Source organism: Diaporthe batatas, assembly GCF_019321695.1.
Source record: "Diaporthe batatas strain CRI 302-4 chromosome Unknown Contig00003, whole genome shotgun sequence".
Classification (NCBI taxonomy): domain Eukaryota; kingdom Fungi; phylum Ascomycota; class Sordariomycetes; order Diaporthales; family Diaporthaceae; genus Diaporthe; species Diaporthe batatas.
Genome location: NW_025408550.1, coordinates 5,153,861 through 5,171,886, shown reverse-complemented (window position 1 = coordinate 5,171,886; position 18,026 = coordinate 5,153,861). Strand labels below are relative to the sequence as shown.

General features: G+C 57.4%; 7 protein-coding genes across 7 annotated transcripts; 2 read left to right on the top strand and 5 right to left on the bottom strand.

Annotated features, from left to right (window-relative positions):
• Positions 1-42: 42 nt before the first annotated feature.
• Positions 43-1,497, top strand: KVR01_003746 (U2-type spliceosomal complex subunit CWC25; the record flags this gene model as incomplete). The annotated part of the gene is made up of 5 exons (XM_044788562.1): positions 43-523; positions 591-958; positions 1,021-1,162; positions 1,236-1,330; positions 1,396-1,497. 5 exons carry the CDS (start codon positions 43-45, stop codon positions 1,495-1,497), a joined length of 1,188 nt encoding a protein of 395 aa, XP_044648761.1.
• Positions 1,498-2,076: 579 nt separating this feature from the next.
• On the bottom strand, positions 2,077-2,866 carry KVR01_002771 (uncharacterized protein; the record flags this gene model as incomplete). Its single annotated transcript, XM_044784622.1, has 2 exons — positions 2,077-2,629; positions 2,718-2,866. The coding sequence occupies 2 exons, from the start codon at positions 2,864-2,866 to the stop codon at positions 2,077-2,079; spliced, it is 702 nt and encodes a 233-aa protein (XP_044647786.1).
• Positions 2,867-6,147: 3,281 nt separating this feature from the next.
• Positions 6,148-7,718, bottom strand: KVR01_003174 (uncharacterized protein; the record flags this gene model as incomplete). The annotated part of the gene is made up of 4 exons (XM_044793230.1): positions 6,148-6,374; positions 6,483-6,593; positions 6,648-7,367; positions 7,562-7,718. The coding sequence occupies 4 exons, from the start codon at positions 7,716-7,718 to the stop codon at positions 6,148-6,150; spliced, it is 1,215 nt and encodes a 404-aa protein (XP_044648189.1).
• Positions 7,719-8,278: 560 nt separating this feature from the next.
• On the bottom strand, positions 8,279-9,969 carry KVR01_003734 (uncharacterized protein; the record flags this gene model as incomplete). The annotated part of the gene is made up of 3 exons (XM_044786629.1): positions 8,279-8,748; positions 8,815-9,688; positions 9,787-9,969. The coding sequence occupies 3 exons, from the start codon at positions 9,967-9,969 to the stop codon at positions 8,279-8,281; spliced, it is 1,527 nt and encodes a 508-aa protein (XP_044648749.1).
• A 1,182-nt stretch (positions 9,970-11,151) lies between these two features.
• KVR01_003664 (uncharacterized protein) lies at positions 11,152-11,934 on the top strand (the record flags this gene model as incomplete). Its single annotated transcript, XM_044787656.1, has 1 exon — positions 11,152-11,934. One exon carries the CDS (start codon positions 11,152-11,154, stop codon positions 11,932-11,934), a length of 783 nt encoding a protein of 260 aa, XP_044648679.1.
• A 351-nt stretch (positions 11,935-12,285) lies between these two features.
• On the bottom strand, positions 12,286-14,460 carry KVR01_003608 (uncharacterized protein; the record flags this gene model as incomplete). Its single annotated transcript, XM_044783354.1, has 1 exon — positions 12,286-14,460. The coding sequence occupies one exon, from the start codon at positions 14,458-14,460 to the stop codon at positions 12,286-12,288; it is 2,175 nt and encodes a 724-aa protein (XP_044648623.1).
• Positions 14,461-15,165: 705 nt separating this feature from the next.
• Positions 15,166-16,485, bottom strand: KVR01_002841 (uncharacterized protein; the record flags this gene model as incomplete). The annotated part of the gene is made up of 2 exons (XM_044795027.1): positions 15,166-15,212; positions 15,285-16,485. 2 exons carry the CDS (start codon positions 16,483-16,485, stop codon positions 15,166-15,168), a joined length of 1,248 nt encoding a protein of 415 aa, XP_044647856.1.
• Between the last annotated feature and the right edge of the window lie 1,541 nt (positions 16,486-18,026).

Genomic DNA, 18,026 nt, shown 5'->3' with positions numbered 1-18,026 from the left:
CCTACTGCATCACAAGGTCACGTACATACATATCCAGTCAAAATGGGAGGCAACGACCTCAACCTCAAGAAATCATGGCATCCTCAGTTGATGTCCAACCAGCGTCGCGTGTACGACGCTGAGCAGGCAGCGCTGCAAGAGCGGAAGCTCACCGAGGCGCGCCTCGAGGAAATCAGGCGCGAGAGGCAGATCGAAGAGACTCAGAAGCAGCTCGAGGCTGCCGGTGGCCAGAAGAAGGTTGATCGTGTGGAATGGATGTATCAGGGGCCCAATGACGGTGGACGTGACGAATACTCAAGCGAGGCATTCCTACTCGGCAAGCGACGCATCGACTCCGTCCTGCGGGGTGATGATATGAAGAAGGTGGAGAAGGCAGCAGGACCGACTGGCGAAACCCCAGGGCCCCTCCCAGTCATCGCCTCGGCGCGAGACACAGCTGCCAAGATCCGCGAAGATCCTCTTGTCGCGATCAAGAGGCAGGAACAAGGCGCATACCAAGCCATGATGAAGGATCCATCCAAACGTCGACAACTTCTTGCGCAAATGGGAATCGTGGAAGAGAAGCCCAAATCAAAACATCGGGAACACAGGGAGCATAGGGAGCACCGGCATCGCAGCCACAGATCCCACCACCGACACCGCGACGATGACGAGCGCGAACACCGTCACAGACGCCGGCGCGGAGACTCTCGAGAACGATCACGGAGCCCGCGGCGATCCGAAGATGAATCGGACTCTGAAAGGCGGCGCAAGAGGCGGCGTTCATTTTCGCGGGATAGATCGCCACCCACTCGTCGCGAGGATCACGACTCGGGCAGCGGGAGACGCCACAGGAGCCATCGCTCAGACCCAAGAGAAGGGTCTCGGGCTCGTCGAAATTACGATTCCTGTGACGAGGACGCAGAGAGGCCGCCGAGGAGAGAGTACCCGGATAGTCGGCGGAACGATTCCGAGCATCGTAAGGAAGACAGGGATAGGCGACATTCTCCCACCCGGAAGCGCTCTCAACATGACCTTAAGGGGGCCGCACGACGGTTCGACGACCGAGATGAGGAGGAGGAGAGGGCAAGGAAGCTTGCAGCCATGCAGAATGATGCCACGGACCTGGACAAGGCCAGAGAAGCCCGCCTCGCAGCACTGGCGCAGAAGGAAGAGGCTGAGCGTGAGGCTGATGACCGAGCCCGAGCCCGGTCGTCCAAATATGGTGGCCGGGAATTTGCACACAAACTTCACAGCGCCGCAGGAAATGGGACTTTGGCAGACAGGATCGGTCGTGGCCGACAAGGATTCCAACGGGACGACGATTGAGTCGTTAAGTGGCAATACAGGAGTATGTACACGTGAAGAAGTGAGGCTCCTAACGAATAATCACGGAAGCTGATCATTTTTATACAGAAAGCAACCATGTTCTTGCACCAGTGTTTCCTTGAGCTGCGCGACCTTGCGTCTGTGCAATGTCAATCACTGAACTGCCCTGCCTTGAAACCCTTTGGATAGCCCGTATCCTGACCTAGGTGAGGAATTCGGATGCTGAAGCCTCGTCAGGTACGACCGCAATAATTCTTACATGCAGAAATTCCTATACGGCCGCAAATCAGCGAACTCATTGACCGAGGTGAGTGATGAAGCTGTCTTGGGACTAGCATCATTTTCTTGTACGAGCAAACACGCTCTACAAGCCACGAAGACATGGTATGGGCCAGAATGAGTTTTCTATATTGGCGGACGTGTATGTTCAAATCGTTGGAGTAATTCAGCTATGCGAACAAGTTGCCCACGAAACACCACCTGAGTAGGGCGTGCCCAATTCCGAACCCAAAGTATGCGCCTTGGTGGGCACGCAGTGAAAAGACCAACCACCCCCCGCTACGCCTTGGAGAAGCGAACAGCAAGGAAGCCAGAAGCAAAATAAATGGCACAGACATCCCAAAAGCAAAGAAAGCGCAAATGTCCTCTATGGCCGTCTCGGATATTGTGGAAGAACTCCGACTCCAGCAAAAGACCCACGACTCATTCCCGCATCGCTCGTTGACCCTTCCTCCTCGCAAAGAAAAGGGCCCCGCTCCCGCCCCTTACTTATGCCTGGATCTGCACGTCAAAGCATGTGCTCCACTGGGGGGCGTCGTCGTAGCTCCAGACCCAGACCAGCATGTGCCTGCCGGGCTCCATGTTGGTGGGCATGGTGAGGTCCATCCAGTTGCCCTTGTCGACGAGGCCCTGGGTGGGGCTGATGATGCTGGGGTCAGCTGGGTACGAGAAGGAGTCGTCTGAGAAGCCGGCCTGTGCGATGCGGTTGGCGTCGGTGAACTCGTCGATGGTCTCGATCTCGGTCTCCTTGGCGCCGGCCCAGTACACGCTGACTTGGCCAGGGTCGTTGTTCTTGCCGGCGGTGGCGCCGCGAGTGTGGCCGTTGCCGCCGTACCTCAGCTTGATGGTGCCGCCGGGGCTGACTGTTGCCATGGGCGCGTTGGGCTCCTGGCCAGGGCTGCGCTGCGAGGGGTTGCAGGCAGAGCGGTCGCCCTCGAAGGTCTTTGCGGCAATGTTCCAGGAGAAGTTGGTGGACTCATCGATCCAGTCGCCCGGGTTGGCCTTGGCACGGGGCCAGCCGCGGCACTTCTCGGGGAAGAAGCTATTTGGGGCCCACGATCAGCTTCAGGGTTCTTCGCGGAGGCCCTTGGCAGGGCCTTCTGGGGAGAGAAGGGTGCTTCTGAACTTACACTGGGTCGATCAACTCCGGGGGTGTCTTTTGAGAGCCTGCGATCATCTTCTGCAGGAGGTCTTTGTTGTCGTGGTCGGTGCACTCAACCCAGGAGTGGGCCGAGGCCATGCCGAGGACTGCAAGGCAGGTAGAGAGAGAGTACTTCATCTTGAGGAGGATGGGTTTGTCTTTGGTACCGTGTGTACGTGTGTGATTTGTGATAGACGATGCTAACAAGTTTCAAAGAGTGACGACGGCTCAAGAGCGGGAATGACTGGATGGGCAGCGTACCGCCTGGGGCATGTAATGAGTGATATGCGTCGGGGGTGGAGCTTCTTGTGGTCGAGTGTTTCCTAGAGAGGGTGTGTGTGGTGAGAAGGACAAGGCCCGAGTCTTTATATCAATACCCAAGTGCTGTTGAGGTGCGCCTGTGGGACACTTTGGACACACGGACACAGGGGTAAAGACCCGTTCGACGTTGACTGTTTCAATGGCGCTACTAAGATTACGGTTCAATATGTAAAAGTGGGGGGAGTCGGCCCCATCCACAATAAATACTCGATACGAGGGTCATCAGGCCTGGTACGGGCAGAGCAGCTACTGTGTGCCCAGCCCAGCTGGCCTGGGGCACAACTACTCGGGTGCAAGAAACCCACCTGTGGGCGGCCCTGACCCAAACGTTGTGGCTTCGCCTATAGGTCGACTGCCAAGAAGATAGACGCGCGCCTTTTTGGGGGAGTCGAGTTCTGGATGCTCTGGGCTGCACCCGATAGGCGCGAATCATGGGCCTGACAGTTCTGCAGGCCGCCCAGAAGTCCACTTTTTGGCAGCGATCAGCCCTTTGAAGGCCATCTTGTGAGGTCGGTTGCAGAGGAAACAATTCTCCTGGCCGCGACGACCGGATACTGTGGGCGTGGGAGGCCGTGGGAGGCCGAGGGAGGCCGGCCAAGAAGTTCAAGTCATGCCTAGGTGGGCCACACCGACGGCCCCCCAACTCACATAATCGATGGTTTTATGCCCGTCAAACGACCCAAAACAAAACACAGCGTTTCAAACAGGGTGAGATAAGTAAGCATTGGGATATGTGGTACTGGCACTGCCAACCACTGCAGTATGCAACCATCGGCCCCCATGTCCGCGGCAACATGGGACGAACGGTACATACTCAAGTATGCAGGTATGGCGGCCCACGGGGACGGGGGCAGGGCAGCCTCAGACACCAGTCAGTATTGGTTGATATTCGAAACGACCAATCAGCCAGCCCTGTTTTGACCTTGTTTGCCGGCCTCTTAAGCCCTCCCAACGCCACCCCGAAGCAGAGCAACACGAAGCATAATCGACCCCGTCGTCCCTCTCCTGTGGAACTGGAGGCACCACAAATCCCACCCAACCATGAGAGAACAAGCGCCAGCAACCGCCAAAGAGAGCCCACATTGCTGTCAACCCACGAGTGCCCCCCCCCCCCAGCTCGGTCGAGCCCCGTTCTCAACTGAGAATCGACCGCCATCGACCGCCATCGACCGCCATCGAACCTCGCAGTCTCGAAGCCAAGCTTCGTGGCCGGAAATCATGAGCAGCGCCCGGGACTTCGCCAATCTCAGGGGTGTTCCGGCGCCGATCCGGGGTCATCAGTCCTGCCCAGCCCAGACCGCAAAGGGAACAACGGGCGAGCAGCGCCCGTCAGCCTCGGACTGGGCGGGGAGCTGTTGGCTGGCGGACGGGGGGGGGGGGCGGGGGCCGGCGCACTGGCTGGCATCCGGCCGATGCAGTGTTGCCGTTCCTTCAAGAGCGCCGGTCCTCATCATGAGCCCGCCCCCTTTTTGTTTTTGGTTCGAATCTCGGCTGACATCGCCCACAAAGGGGGCCGTCGGTCTCGCTCTGAGATTACAGAGAAGCATCTGGTCTGCCGAGTTGGAATTCAGTGCCCCCCCATTGGGCCCCTCACGGTCCCTCCTCCCCCGGGGGCGTTCGGTGCGGTGTGTTGAGCTTTTTGCCTTGTTTTGTTGGTCGGCCCCACTCTTCCCATACTTTTGTCCCTATTTTCTGGGACGTTGCTCACCCTCTGGCCCGTCCGTCGTGGGCCTCCACCCGGGGAGCGAAAAGCCGGTCTGCACGTCCATCTTGACGGGGGCGCCGAGAGAGCTTAGGCAGGATCGAAGCTTTTCAGCTTGCAACATGCCGCCAGACTCACCCCGGCATCTGCGTTCGAGCCACTCGAAAACTGCGTTTGCTCCTCGGCCTCTCGACGTTCATCGCCCCCATCTGGGCCTGGCCTTGGCGTGCACTGGGCGTGTGTTCCGACGGGGCTGGACTCGGGACTTTGATGGCTAAATGAAATTCGAGCATGTGGTGATGGCTTCTAAGAAGCTGTGTGTTGTGATTGTGGACGAGATCAATGGTAGGCTGCCGGGTGGAAATCCAGTGGGCTAAACAAAACGGGCCGGAGGATTGAGTTGACAAGATACTACTACCTAAGTACTCTACCTACCTAGGTAGAGTAGGTAGGTACGTAGTACGTAGTACGTAGTCTGGTTCCCGCGGTCTTTGCAGGTTCCACAGTTGCTTCCCCTTAACTCGCCATTTGGATGGGGCTCACCAAGGCCAAGTAGAATGCATAAAATAACCTGACGGGCTCGTCAAGTGGACAACCACATATTTGCAGATGACTCCCCGACATGTAGTCAGAGTGGAATAATTACAAGCAGCAATACCCATCTCACTGTGACTGCCCAACCAGTGTCACGGCCACATTGCCATTAGTCAAGCACTCTGACAAGTCAGAACAACCTTGGAAGTGAGCAAGCAACCGGGGATCGTCTCTCGACCGACGCCTTGGGCTTGAGTCATTGTTGCACGCAGCGCACTCTGCAGTACCGCAATCAAACAACCAGACCCATATAGATGTCGATCAACAGATCGCCCAGATGATGGCCTGCCCCGTAAATTAACCATCCCCCCCCCAAAAAAAAAGGAAGCAAAGGCTCTCCCAAGAAAGCTTAGCTACGAAGAAATGGAAACCTGGCAGATCATCCTCATTGTGGTCCTTCCACTAGTGACCATTTCAGCTCTGGCAATTGTGTGCATTTATGTACCGGAGCAGAAGGGCTCGCTACAGCAATGGAGAAAACCCTGGATATGAAGTTAGGAGTAACAATTAGTAATTCATTGTATTTCTTTCAAGTCCCCTAGTCTCTGCAGAGTTGACTGCCCCTGATGTTTGTCTATGTCTGCACCTTTTCACTCTTCCACCAAGTCAACAAACCGGCTGCCAGACCACCAAGATCCCACCGTGGAGGCTTTCGACGTCAAACCGATACAGGGTCCAGCGCTCAGGTTCATAGGATAGCATCGATGGTTCGACACTCGGAAAACCCAAGCTGGGTCTCAAAGGCCGACACCTAGCCGGCTGCATGTTGCATTGGGCATTCAGGGTAAGCAAGTGCTCTGCATTAGAGCTGGCCAATCTTCACGGCTGCCCCAATGCAAGTCTTGCCATCGTACTGGACGTTCGGGAGGAGGGCTGACGCAACCGCTTTGGAGAGTTGAGTTGTGGACGAGTCCAAATCTGTTGCTTCCTCGGCAGTCAGTGAGTCGAAACACGTTCGGCCCTCAGCAAGACATTGATAGACAACCAGCTGGTCCTCGAGGTGCCTGTCGACCGCACGGTCGCTGTTCACTGTTTGTCCTGGGTCAGTCGTGTCCTCAGGGGCAGGTGTGTTCGGGTCTGAATATGGTTCGTCGTGTCTCAGATATTGAAAACACGTTATTTGACCTTGCTACTCACCTTCGTCCTCCAAGTCCTTGCAGACCTGGCTCGAGATTTCCTTGGTCAGCGCAAGTGTGGTAGACTCCTTTAGAGGATGGGTCATCAGGTAGTCCCGGCCCCAACGACAGTCTATCAAGTGGGAAATTAGCATCACATCGAGCTTTCCAATGGTCGACCGCTTACGTTCAGACTTGCCCACGAGCAACACGTAGACACGGTCGTCATGACCGCTCTCCTCCAACTTGAACTCAACATCGATGTTACCAAACCGGGCCTCGATGTCCCCCTGAAGGTACTTTTGCAGCAGACCATGCAGCACTGGAGGAGTGACGATGGTCACGTCGACACGAGACAACACATTGTCGACAGACCCCGCCAAGTCGTCGTCGTCATCATCGCACAGCTTCGCATTCGGTTGAAGGGAGAGGGTCGTGCCGATCTTACGCGGCCGGATCTTAAAGCGTACCGTTCCTTCTTGAAGGCACTTGCGGGTCATCCTGTCCCATCCACGCTTCACAAGTTGGCAGATGATGTCGACACCAAAACAATCCCGGAGGGCTGGGAGGAACACCTGATCGATGTACTCGAAGCTTGGGGCGCCGGGCGAGTACGTCGCACCCTTGAGTCTCAGCTCTATCGGCTTGCCGTTGTCAGGGTCTTCGCTTCCGATGTAAAGCAGGAACGGCAGAACGGTCTGGAAGTGCAGCATGGAGCTGGCAAGCATCGAGCCCGGGTCGATCCTGATCTCCCTGCGGCTTATCTGCTTTGCAGATGGACGAAACTTGGGCCGGAACTCGAGGGTCCTGCTTTCGATGGTATTTCCTACGACCTCGGCACCAGTTTGCTCAGCCAGCCAGTTGACAATGGCCACGAGCTCTGCCGTCATGCCTGGCTTGTTTGTTCCTGCAGTGAGTCCTCGTCAGCAGGTTGTCATCTTGCTACAGGGTTGGGATCAATTAGCAGTCATCGGCCAGTGCGAACCAAGCCACAAGTCTCGAAGAATGTAGCAAGGTGAGCCAAGCAGACGGTTGGGGCAAAGTGACGAAGGGAAGGACTGTCAATCTTGAAGGACACCATGTTGCCCATGATCAACCTACCGGTCAGTTGGATTGAGGCATTCTGCCGAATGTTTTGGATCCTCAATGGTTTGAGGGTGATCGAAGAAAGACAAACGGCTGTTCGCACGACTTGACCGGTCGCGCTTTCCTTGTCGAGCACGACAAGGTCGTCCTCAGATGGGCCTGAAGAGCCCATGGTGGAACACAAGATTTAAAGAATGTATGGGGATTGAGGATCTTCTTCTTGGACTGTGCTGATGCTGATCATGCCTTGTTTCGGGGGTGTTTCTTGAAATGACCACAAGGTTTAGTTGATTGGGAGGCAGGTGTGATGGGTGGTTGTGCGGTTGTGAGCAGGACGCCCCTGCAGGTACCCGACACAGCAATATCAGGCTTTGAAAACCGTTGTGACCGGACGGAAAAAAACCAAAACAAAAACAAAAACACCGACAAACAGTACTGAAGGAGATATGTCATGGAGGCGATCCACGTTTGTCGGCATCTGAGATAGGACAACAGCAGATCCAAGAACAGACCAGTGAATGAATGTTTGGCCTGTATTTCAACAGGCACCTGTTAGCAGGATCCACCGAGAGGAGACCTGGGCTATCTTGAACAACTCCCCAAAGTGAAAGCATGCATCCAAGCATCGGAGCACCAAGATAGATTGAAACGGCCCATGGTGATCCAGGAGTCGCAGAGGGAGCCCCAGAGGGCAAGCCATCTGTTTCTTTTCTGCAAGGCTGCATGCAGTAGCTAGCGCCACCTCTCGTACTCAACTACCTCTGCTATCTTGGCCTCAACTCGCTTCACCGTCTCCGCATCGTATAGATCCTCTGGGGATTTTCCTCCCTTGAGCACTTGCTCCTCATGTGTCTTGAACTCCTTCTTGGTCATGCACACCAGTTCGCTCAACTTCAGGGTCGTCCACTTCTGCTGGTCTTCTCCGTCGCCGAGCGTCTTCAGGATGCTGCTCTGGGGTTTCCTCCACCTAATGAGGAAGAGACCCGTCGGTAGACCACTGATCACACTCCTGCCCCTGTACATCTCTTCCACAAGGAAGGCCACCTCGCTGTGAGTCAGCGGTATCCTCAGGCCCAGGGCAATGTCAACAGGAGCCCCCGGCTCTGATCTTACTAGCCTCTGCTCGTTGGCCTGTATGGCGGAGAACAGAGAGTCGTATGTCTTGCCTGAACCCTTGGATTCGACGTAGTCACAAGGATACCCTGACAGGTTCTGTCAGCAAAGATGCGGTGAAGCAACATGTCAGGGAGAGGAGGTCCTATGCGTACCTGTGATCTTAAGGATGACATGGTTGGCGACTGTGAGCCCGAAGATTGCTGGCATAGTCCCGAGGACAGGCAGGATTCGTACGCGGAAGTCAGGGAGTGGTCCCAGGTCACCAACGGTGCCCTTCTGGAATTCTTCGTCAGACAAGGGGAGCAGCTGTGCCTTGCCTTCTGCCGTCCGCTCGGTCGAGTACACGGCCGCAATGCCATGCGAGACGCCCTGCAGCTTCAGGCGGCGCCTGGTCGCCCTTGAAAGGCCATCATCCGTACTTGTGCTGATGTCCCCGATGATGATCCTCGTCGGGTCGCTCTTGCACCCGGCACCCATGGCAGAGATCACCTCGATCTTGTGGTCATGGCAGTGCTTGAGCAGGGCGACCTTGGTGTCGATGTTGTCGATGGCATCGACCACGAAGTCGGGCTTCTGCCCGCCCTCGGCCCAGGGCCCCAGTAACCTTTCGGCGGCGTCCCCGTCGAATTTCTCCAGGCGCAGGTCGAACTTGACCCAAGGCGCGATCGCCCTCAGCCGCCTCTGCAAGCACTGTACCTTGGGCAACCCCACGTCCGCCAGTGTCGCAACGGCATGCCTGTTCAGGCTACTCAGGGTGACCTGGTCGAAGTCGATCAGCCGCAGCTTCGAGACTCCGGACCGAGCGAACGAGGCCGTCGCGTGGCTGCCGACGCCGCCGCAGCCGACGACGATCACGAACGAGTTGCGCAGCTTATCGAGGCCTTCTGGTGTCAGGAAGACACGATTCCGCGCCAGCTGCTCGAGGATCAGCTCATCGTCGAAGTCACCCGCCTGGGCGCGTCGCGCGAGTTCCTCGGTTCGGATGTCTTCCTTGTCTGGCGCAGGTATCGTCCCGAGGCTCGTGAGCTGTTAGGACAAGGGTTGCTGTTAGTGATCAGCACACCTCCGTCGCATAAGGTCCTGCTGCTCGGAAAGGTTGAGGTGGGCGGCGGGAGCCTGCTAACCTTTTGCGGTGGGTGGTCGTCGCTGGGGTTGGGGATCGAGTCCTTGAGCCTGGACACTCTCTGCTCGTGTGACAGGCGCTGGTAGCTCAGAAGACCCGCAGCCACGATACCTCCCGATATGACAGCGGTCGCGGCAAGCTGGAAGCGCGCATCGGATGTTGCGCGAGACAGGAGGCCCGACATAATTGCTGCTTCACAAGGGGCTGTGTTTGCATATGAAGTCGACCTGTCAGAGGAAATCAAAATGTTTTGGCAAGCCATGCCGTCATCGCCCCCCCCCCCGGCTGCATTACGTAATCCACCCGACTGACACTCCATGGCCCTGCACCTGGGTATTTCTCCGTCTTTATCAAGGGAAAGCTCATAAAACCTAAAAAAAATAGAGGGCGAAACAAATCCTTGGTGCATCAAAGCGATATGAAGATCACTAACGCGCGATCTGAATTCAGAACATCATTGGTGTGCCAACTGGAAGCTCCAGATGTCGCTTCTCGTCGACAGTCCATTTCAATATATTTTCACCCATTGGCATTGCAATGTCCCAGCAGCTCGTTCGTACAAGGCTACCGCCACAGGTATTCATCAGCGCGGCCAGAACAGGGTCAGGCCTTGATTTACTAGATTTAATATCTGCCTTATATACAGCTTACTCTTCTACACTATACTACATGGGTAATTAAACTAAGTATTTAAGAGCAATCAAATGAGGAAAGAATATTAACAAGTATAAGAATTCTGTTAACCTAATGATTTAAAAATAATAAGCTTATTATTAGGCTTCCTTATTCCACGCGAGGCTCACGCAACCTGTCGTCAGTCCAAGCCTTCCAAGCCTTGCATTATACCACATGTGCACCGTGGCTCCGCCCTGTTGGGCATGAAGTCCCCGGATTATAAGAATACGAATACCGTCGCACCGTCCGTGCCGAACCCGATTACGGACGAGCGCCGGTGGGGATGGCACGCCAGTTGCGCCTCCTGATCCTGGCAGCCAACTGGAAAGACGGGAAAAGACCGCAAAGGCGGTGGTATCACCGAGAAAGAGACTGGAGTGTCCCGTAACCCAACAGGTGCAAGTAAATATGTTCTTCTCGGTGCCAGGAGCTTCGGTGGCTTAACTCGAAGTAGAACTTTGGGCGGGTGCGCGCATCCGCTATACTTGGGTACCACAGTAGGGTTCACGGCACGGAGACCATTTATTAGTTTACTTTATTACCCCCCGAGCACAACAACCTTGCCCCTTGCCCCTTTTCTACATAAGGAGCCTGTGAGACTTCCCTCGCAACCAGTCGACCTCGTCGGCTCTTCACTCACAATCCACTCACCTCTCCCCTCACAAGCGCCCGCTGCCCCTCACCAAACATCATGCCCTCCCACACGGTAATAGTAACCGGCGGCGCCAGCGGCCTGGGCAAGGCCATCGCGACAGCCTTTCTCGCCGCAGGAAGCAACGTGGCCATCTGCGACGTAAACCAGGAGCGCCTGAAAGCGACGGAGCAGGAGTGGCTCGCGGCAGGCACCGAGGCCGAGCGGGTCCTGGCCCTCGTGACCGACGTTACGGACCCAGCGTCGGTCCAGGCCCTCGTCGACAGCACCGTGGCCCGGTTCGGCCGCCTCGACCTGCTGGTCAACAACGCCGGGATAATGGACGACTTCTCGCCCGCCGCCGAGTGCTCACCCGAGCAGTGGGCGCGCGTGCTGGGCGTCAACCTGAACGGGCCCTTCTACGCCACCCGCTCGGCCGTCGCGCAGTTCAAGAAGCAGGAGCCTGCCGGCGGGCTCGTCATCAACATCTGCTCCGTGGCGGCCAAGTCCGGGCACAACGCCGGGGCCGCCTATACAGCGTCTAAGCATGCCCTGCTGGGCCTGAGCAGGAACACGGCATTTGCATACGCCGACAAGGGCATCTACTCTGTTGCGTTGTGCCTAGGTGGCATGGCTACCAATATCGCCGATGCTTTTGGGCGGGGTTTGGACATGGATTTTTATCAGAAGTTCGAGCAGTCCCAGGAGAAGTTCGACAACGAGAAGCACCAGGTTTCCATAGAGAACGTGGCTAAATACTGCGTGTTCCTGTCCGACCGCGGCATCGCCAAGAGTGCCAATGGGTCGTGTCTGGACTTTTCCAACAACTGGCCCGCACAGTAGTAAAGTGGCCGAACCGGCGCCTTGGTGAGCACGGGACGAAACGCACAAGGGCTTGAGGGATGTGGGCTTGACGTGTGAGGCCGCACGAGGGATGGTTCTGGATCCGACCAGGTGGACCGGCCGTCACTTGCCGAAACGAAGCCACGTAGGGGGCAGGTACTAGGTTAGGCCAACATCACAGGGTCTCCTTGGTCGATCGAGCATGGCACAGATGGCGGTTTGGGAAGAAACAAGGCTCCATCAGATACACTGACATCTAATGCTGCTCGACTTGGTCGAGCATATGCCTCCAACACCACGCCTCATCTAGCAACAGACTCCCATCCAAGTAGAGAAGAAGGAGCCACCACCCTACCTCTCCCAAGAGGGCATCCCACTCACCTGACTGCCGATCCGCTTCTCCAAAACAGCCTCGTATTTCTCATCCACGTTGCCCGGGCCTGTGTGAATGTGAATGAGATCCTGCGCTGCATCACGCAGCTTATACTTCTGGATCTTCCCGCTGGCCGTCTTTGGGTAATCGTCCGTCCAGAAGACATACTTGGGGACGAGGTGGCTCGATAGCCTGCCGCGCACCCAGGCGCGGACGTCGTCTTTGCGCAACAGCGGCAGACCCTGGCTTTCAGAGCGGGCGAAGCCGTCCTCGCCGAAGGTGGGGTCGTCCTCTGTCGCGACGCCGGCACGCGGCACGATGAAGGCGCAGACGGCCTCGCCGTGCTTGGCGTCCGGCACGCCTACCACCGAAGCCTCGGCTATCAGTGGATGCTGGAAAAGTGCGTTTTCGATCTCGAGCGGATGGATGTTCTCGCCACCTCGGATGATCAAATCCTTGATACGTCCGGTGATAGACAGGTACCCATCCGCCGTCATGCTCGCCTCATCGCCGCTATACATCCACCACCGGTCTGACCCCGTCTCCCCGTTGCCCTTCTGCCCGACCGCCGGCTCCCCTTGGCCATCCGGACTGCCCGTCCTGCCGGTGTCAACATCCGGTTCTAATATGCGGACCTCCTTCGTCTTCTCCTCGTCGCCCCAGTAGCCTTGCATGACAAGGTAGCCGCTAGTGGCCAGCTCCCCCCGCTCGCCAATGGGCACGACCTTGCTCCTGTCCCCGGGGTCGACAATCTTGACACGCGTGTGCGGCATCACCTTGCCGATTGTGGCCGTACGCTTTTCCAAGGGGTCGCCCGGCGCCGTCATGCAGGATACGGGGCTGGTCTCGGTCATGCCGTAGCAGATGACGAGCTCGCTCAGGCCCAGCCTGTCGTAGAGCTTGCGCATGAGCGACTCGGGTACGGACGACCCGGCCGCGATGCCCTTGCGCAGATGGGTCGGAAGGCGCGCGACCTCGTCGGGCGAGAGCCCGGCCTTCTTGTCGAGCTGCTCGAGCATAGACACGAACATGGTGGCCACACCGTACAGGCCGGTGGCACGGTGATCAGCTGCCATCCTCAGACTCGCCAAGGGGTCGAACGCTGGTGACGGAAAGAGGATGGCGGCGCCACTAGTGACAGTGGCCATATAGCCCAGGACGCACCCGAAGCAGTGGAATAGTGGCGGCGGGCAGACGATGAGGTCGGAGGGCATCAGCCCCATGCGCCGGCCTATTAGGTAGCCATTGTTGAGGATACCCGTGTGCGTAAGCATGGCGGCCTTGGGCTGAGAAGTCGTCCCGGACGTGAACTGAATATTGATACAATCCTCGGCATTGAGCGGGGAGTCAGGCACGACGGGACGCGTGCTGCTCAGCGACAACGAAGACAGCGGCGGGGAAAGCTCCGCGTACGGAGTCAAGGACCGGTAGTTGGCCAGTCGGAAGTCCACGGCAGGATGAGACGCCGTGTTATCCACGACCACGACCTTTCTCAGAGTGGGCACAAGCTGGCTCTCGACGCGCCCCGACTGGAGGTCTGGGATGAGAGTCTGGAGGAGCTCCAGGTTACTGCGCCCCTGACAGGGCTTATAGGCACGGTCCGTGACGGCGGCGGTTATGAACACCTCGACGCCTAGATGCGACAGGGCGGCGGCGACCTGAGAAGCGTTGAACGTCGGGTTCAGCGGCACGAGGATACCCCCCAGCTTGAAGATTGCGTACGTCAGGGCTGCATGCTCGGGCGTGTTGCCGAGCTTGACGGCCACCCTATCGCCCTTCTTCACGCCGGCCGATCTCAGTGACTTGGCCAGGATGTTGGACACAGCGTCGAGGGCGGCATAGCTGAGCGTGGTCTCCTGGCCAGCGGCGGTCGTTGCTGTCGGATCACGGCAGATGACTGCCGGCCTGTCGCCGTTCTCTGACACGACCTTTATGAAGTGTTGGGGGATGGTATGAGGCAACAGCGAGGGCGTTCCCGGCCCCTGAGAGATGCTACAAGCCGGGCCGTTGGAGTAGGTACTAAGCTGAGTCCCGGAGACAGCCAGAGGGCTTGTCCTGGAGCTCCGGACCGCCGCCCTCCACTGTCCCCGTGACCGGGCCCGGGCAGCTCTGAGGCCCTGCGAAGCCCATAGCGAGGTGAGTGCTGGGAGCATGACGTCAGGAGGCGAAGGGCGATGTCGAGTTGCGCATCGCGGCTCATGGAAAACAAGGAGCAAAACACACGCCGAGGCACGAGATCACACAGGGTGTTTGACGAGACATCAAGAGAGTTTGCGTGCGTATTAGACAAGCTGACGAGACGGAAACCGGACCGCCCCCGGAATGTCAGCCCCATCGGACCGGGCGCACTCAGCTCGATCCCCGAAATGCGGGGTTGGTGTTTGACGGAGTCGCTAAGTACGGCCTGTGGGCTGGGAATTGGGGTCACCCCCGATCATACTGGGGGGTGGAGCTGCTGGGATGCGTTTGTCACCGCCCCAAATCACGAACAGCGTTCGCTCCTCAGCTCATGCCTCTCCAGATTCTGATGACACAAGCGCTATTTGTCTGCTGCACGTGGGCCAGAGCCATCGATGCCCGTGTCATAAGTCATCGCCGGAAATACTCGTCAAGTCTTGTTGTCTATTAATTTCTAAAGGTCGTTATCGTCCCTCGATCGATCAATAATAATGGGTATGCAATATCGTAAGCAAGCGCTGTCTCTGCTTTTGTTCGTCTTTCTCACGCCCGTCGTGAAACCTCGACATAGAAACCAACGCAGAGACACCTGGACTCCAATCGCATGCATTCGTGTTCGCAAGGGGGGAATCAAGAAAACTCTGTACGCAAGAAAGGGAGGGGATCAATCGTGTTTCCCCTCAAGTTTCCGGGCCGATGTGTCTCTCGCTCTCAGGCTTCCACGTGCCTGTTCAGAAATGTCAGTCTCTAAGGTCCGGCCGTGTCCCCAACTCCTACAGTCTTGTGGTGGGGAACTCACCCTCAAAGTCGTGATGCACAAACGCCATGGGGTCGTCAGGCTCCTTGGCGCCCATCTGCTGAACGCCAGGCGAGAAACTGGTGATGGGCAGGACTATGACATCGCCGACCTTCTTGGCAACCTCCATACCTGTGAAATTCCTGTAGTCGATTGCCCCCTTGCTCGTGCTCATGTCGAAATACCGCGGGTCGTTGAAGTACTCGAAAATCGTGTCGGTCCAGACCGCCGGTCCCGTGAACTCTATCACGTTCTTTGTGTCCATCCCGGTAAGTAGGCCCGACCTCTTCCTCTTGAGCGTCTCCGCCGCAATCCGCGAGACGATGTCGCGCAGGACTGGGTGTCCCGGCTTCGACTGGATTGTCCACTGGCAGAACTGGATCCTCCGGCTGTACCAGTCATGCCAGTCGGGCCTGTCTGGGTCGGCCTCAATGCCAATCACCAGACCGATTGTTTCGCGCGGGACTGAATCGGGCACCCACTCCACCGCGGACTTGAGTGCCGAGGTGTCGATGTCGCTGTAGACGCCGCCGCGCGCAAGTAGGATCAGGTACCTGAAGAAGTCGGCTTTGAGCACTGGGAGGGGCAATGAGGTGTAGGCCTCGATCACGTCTGGCACGGATGCATAGAAAAGTTTGACCAGGTTCTCGGCGACGTCGTCAGTTATAACCTCGTGGATGAATCCAGGGTGGTGCTCGGTCCACGTGGCCTCCTCCTCCCTGAACTTGAACTTTCCGCTCGCCGGGGTATATTTCCATGTCTGCCAAATGTACGCGGGGAACTTTGTCTCGACATCGTAGGGGAATTGGTAGGCGAGCTTGTCGTAGGTGGACATCTTGGACATGTCCTGCATTGTCTTTTGTCCCGTTACAGCGCTGACACTCCCGCCGCCACCGCCACCGCCTGAACCGGCATTGTCCAGGGGCTTCTCAGCTACACGTGTCGCATCTGACGAGGAAGGGGACTGTTTCGAGGACTCGCTGTGAGCACTGTCTGTTTCCAGCAAGACCTCGCCTGGCCGTATGGGAGCGGCGGGTGGCGGGATCTCGGGCCCGTGTGACCGGGTGACGATGTAGAATATGGTGATGAAGAAGGCGGCGGCGATCAAGGCGCGCTTGACGGTGAGCATGTTGGGCTGTCGCCTGGGGCTTTTCGCTCGCGCCGAGACGGGGATCAGCATCGGCTTTCGACGAACATTGAACATGGAGTCAGCTGGTCTCGGAGGGTCGGAGAGAAGTTGTGGGAGGCGGCAGGTTCGCGCTGTAGATGCTCGCAGGCGAGGTTGTTTTTCGGAAGAGGCCACGAATGCGTGGGACTAGGGTGAGCGCGCCGCCGTAGGAGGGCTGGCAAGAGCCCGGCTAGGGAGCTGTGACTGGACGCCGACGCTGTGTGTCGCTGGCAAAGTAGCTGCCAAATACCAATCAGGACACGATGGAAGAGCGCAGGCGCAGCCCTACTGCTAAGCTCGCCTGGGACGGGGCCGAGAGATGAGGCAAGACGGCACCAAATGTGTCAAGTGTGTTGTCGAAAGTACTGGTATTGTGACGGTGTCAACGCATTGGCGCTAGCGGGCTGGATGAGATGGCGGGATAAGGGATCCGGAGAGAAAAAAAAAAGAAGAAAAAAAAATGGTTGGAATGTCGCCAATTGCTTAGCGGGCAGTCGTCTTCACAGGCAGAGGCGCAGACAGGGACGCATACACAGATGCGCGCATGTGGGCATGGGCGAAGAGGAAACGAGCCAAGAAAACCGCGGTGCGGGATGATGAGCTTGCAGCTAGGCGGGCTTGGCCTTTTTTAATTCGGGACCACCCCCCGAACGGGGTGCAGGGGTAAGGGGAGATAGAGGGGGACCCAGGTAGATAGATTGCCTGATGAATTGAACTCGCAGACGCGATAACGTGGAGGCGGGCTGGGCTGGGCTGGGCCGGCAGGTGTGGCCAAGACGACGATGGCGCAGATCAAGGAAGATCAGAGACGATGCCCAGTCGAGCAGGTGCTTGGTGGGTGGTGCTTGCGCATGTGCAGAGGCGCTGCTGGCTCTTACGGGGCGTTTGCCCGTATGGCCTTGGCCCGTATCACCGCCGCAGCGCCGAGGGTGTGACGAGTTTGCCTGGCCGTGGGAGCAGCTGGGCAGCTGGGGAGCTGGAGCGCTGTGGGCAGGAGTGAGATCTGCAGACAGCCTGCCCAATGGGCGAGTCCCATCCCAATCTGCCCATATTATCTCATTCAGCACCACGCCCCACACGTAGTTAGAAATGCACTTGCATGCAACCGATCACCACCAGAGGGAAGATGAGCATCTCCTCCCTCACTGCCTCAGCCCATGCCAGAATACCTGGGTACCTGGGTACCTAGGTACATGCTTAAAAGAGGTACAGTAGATGGGCACCAGTGACCAGAGCCTCAAAAACTTAACAGACAGGGAAGCCGTCAACTAGAGTGTAGTGTAGTGCCCACCCACCTGGTCTGGCGCCCTGGCGCCCCCAGGCACCTACCTACCACTGACCTGAGCAGAAAGGGTACCAGCAAAGCTTAAATTGAGGGTCCCCTTGTTTCATCATGGGCAAGCCACACCTCTTTCTCCAAAAATGGAATCTGCGCCCCCAGGATTACTGCCAGACTGCCAGACTGCCAGACTGCCAGACTGCCCAGGTCCCCGCTCCAAGATGGTCTATGGGAGACAACCTGAAACCACCAGCGCGCTCCCCCCACCCTCATGCACCCACCCAGCTCCCGTTTCTGG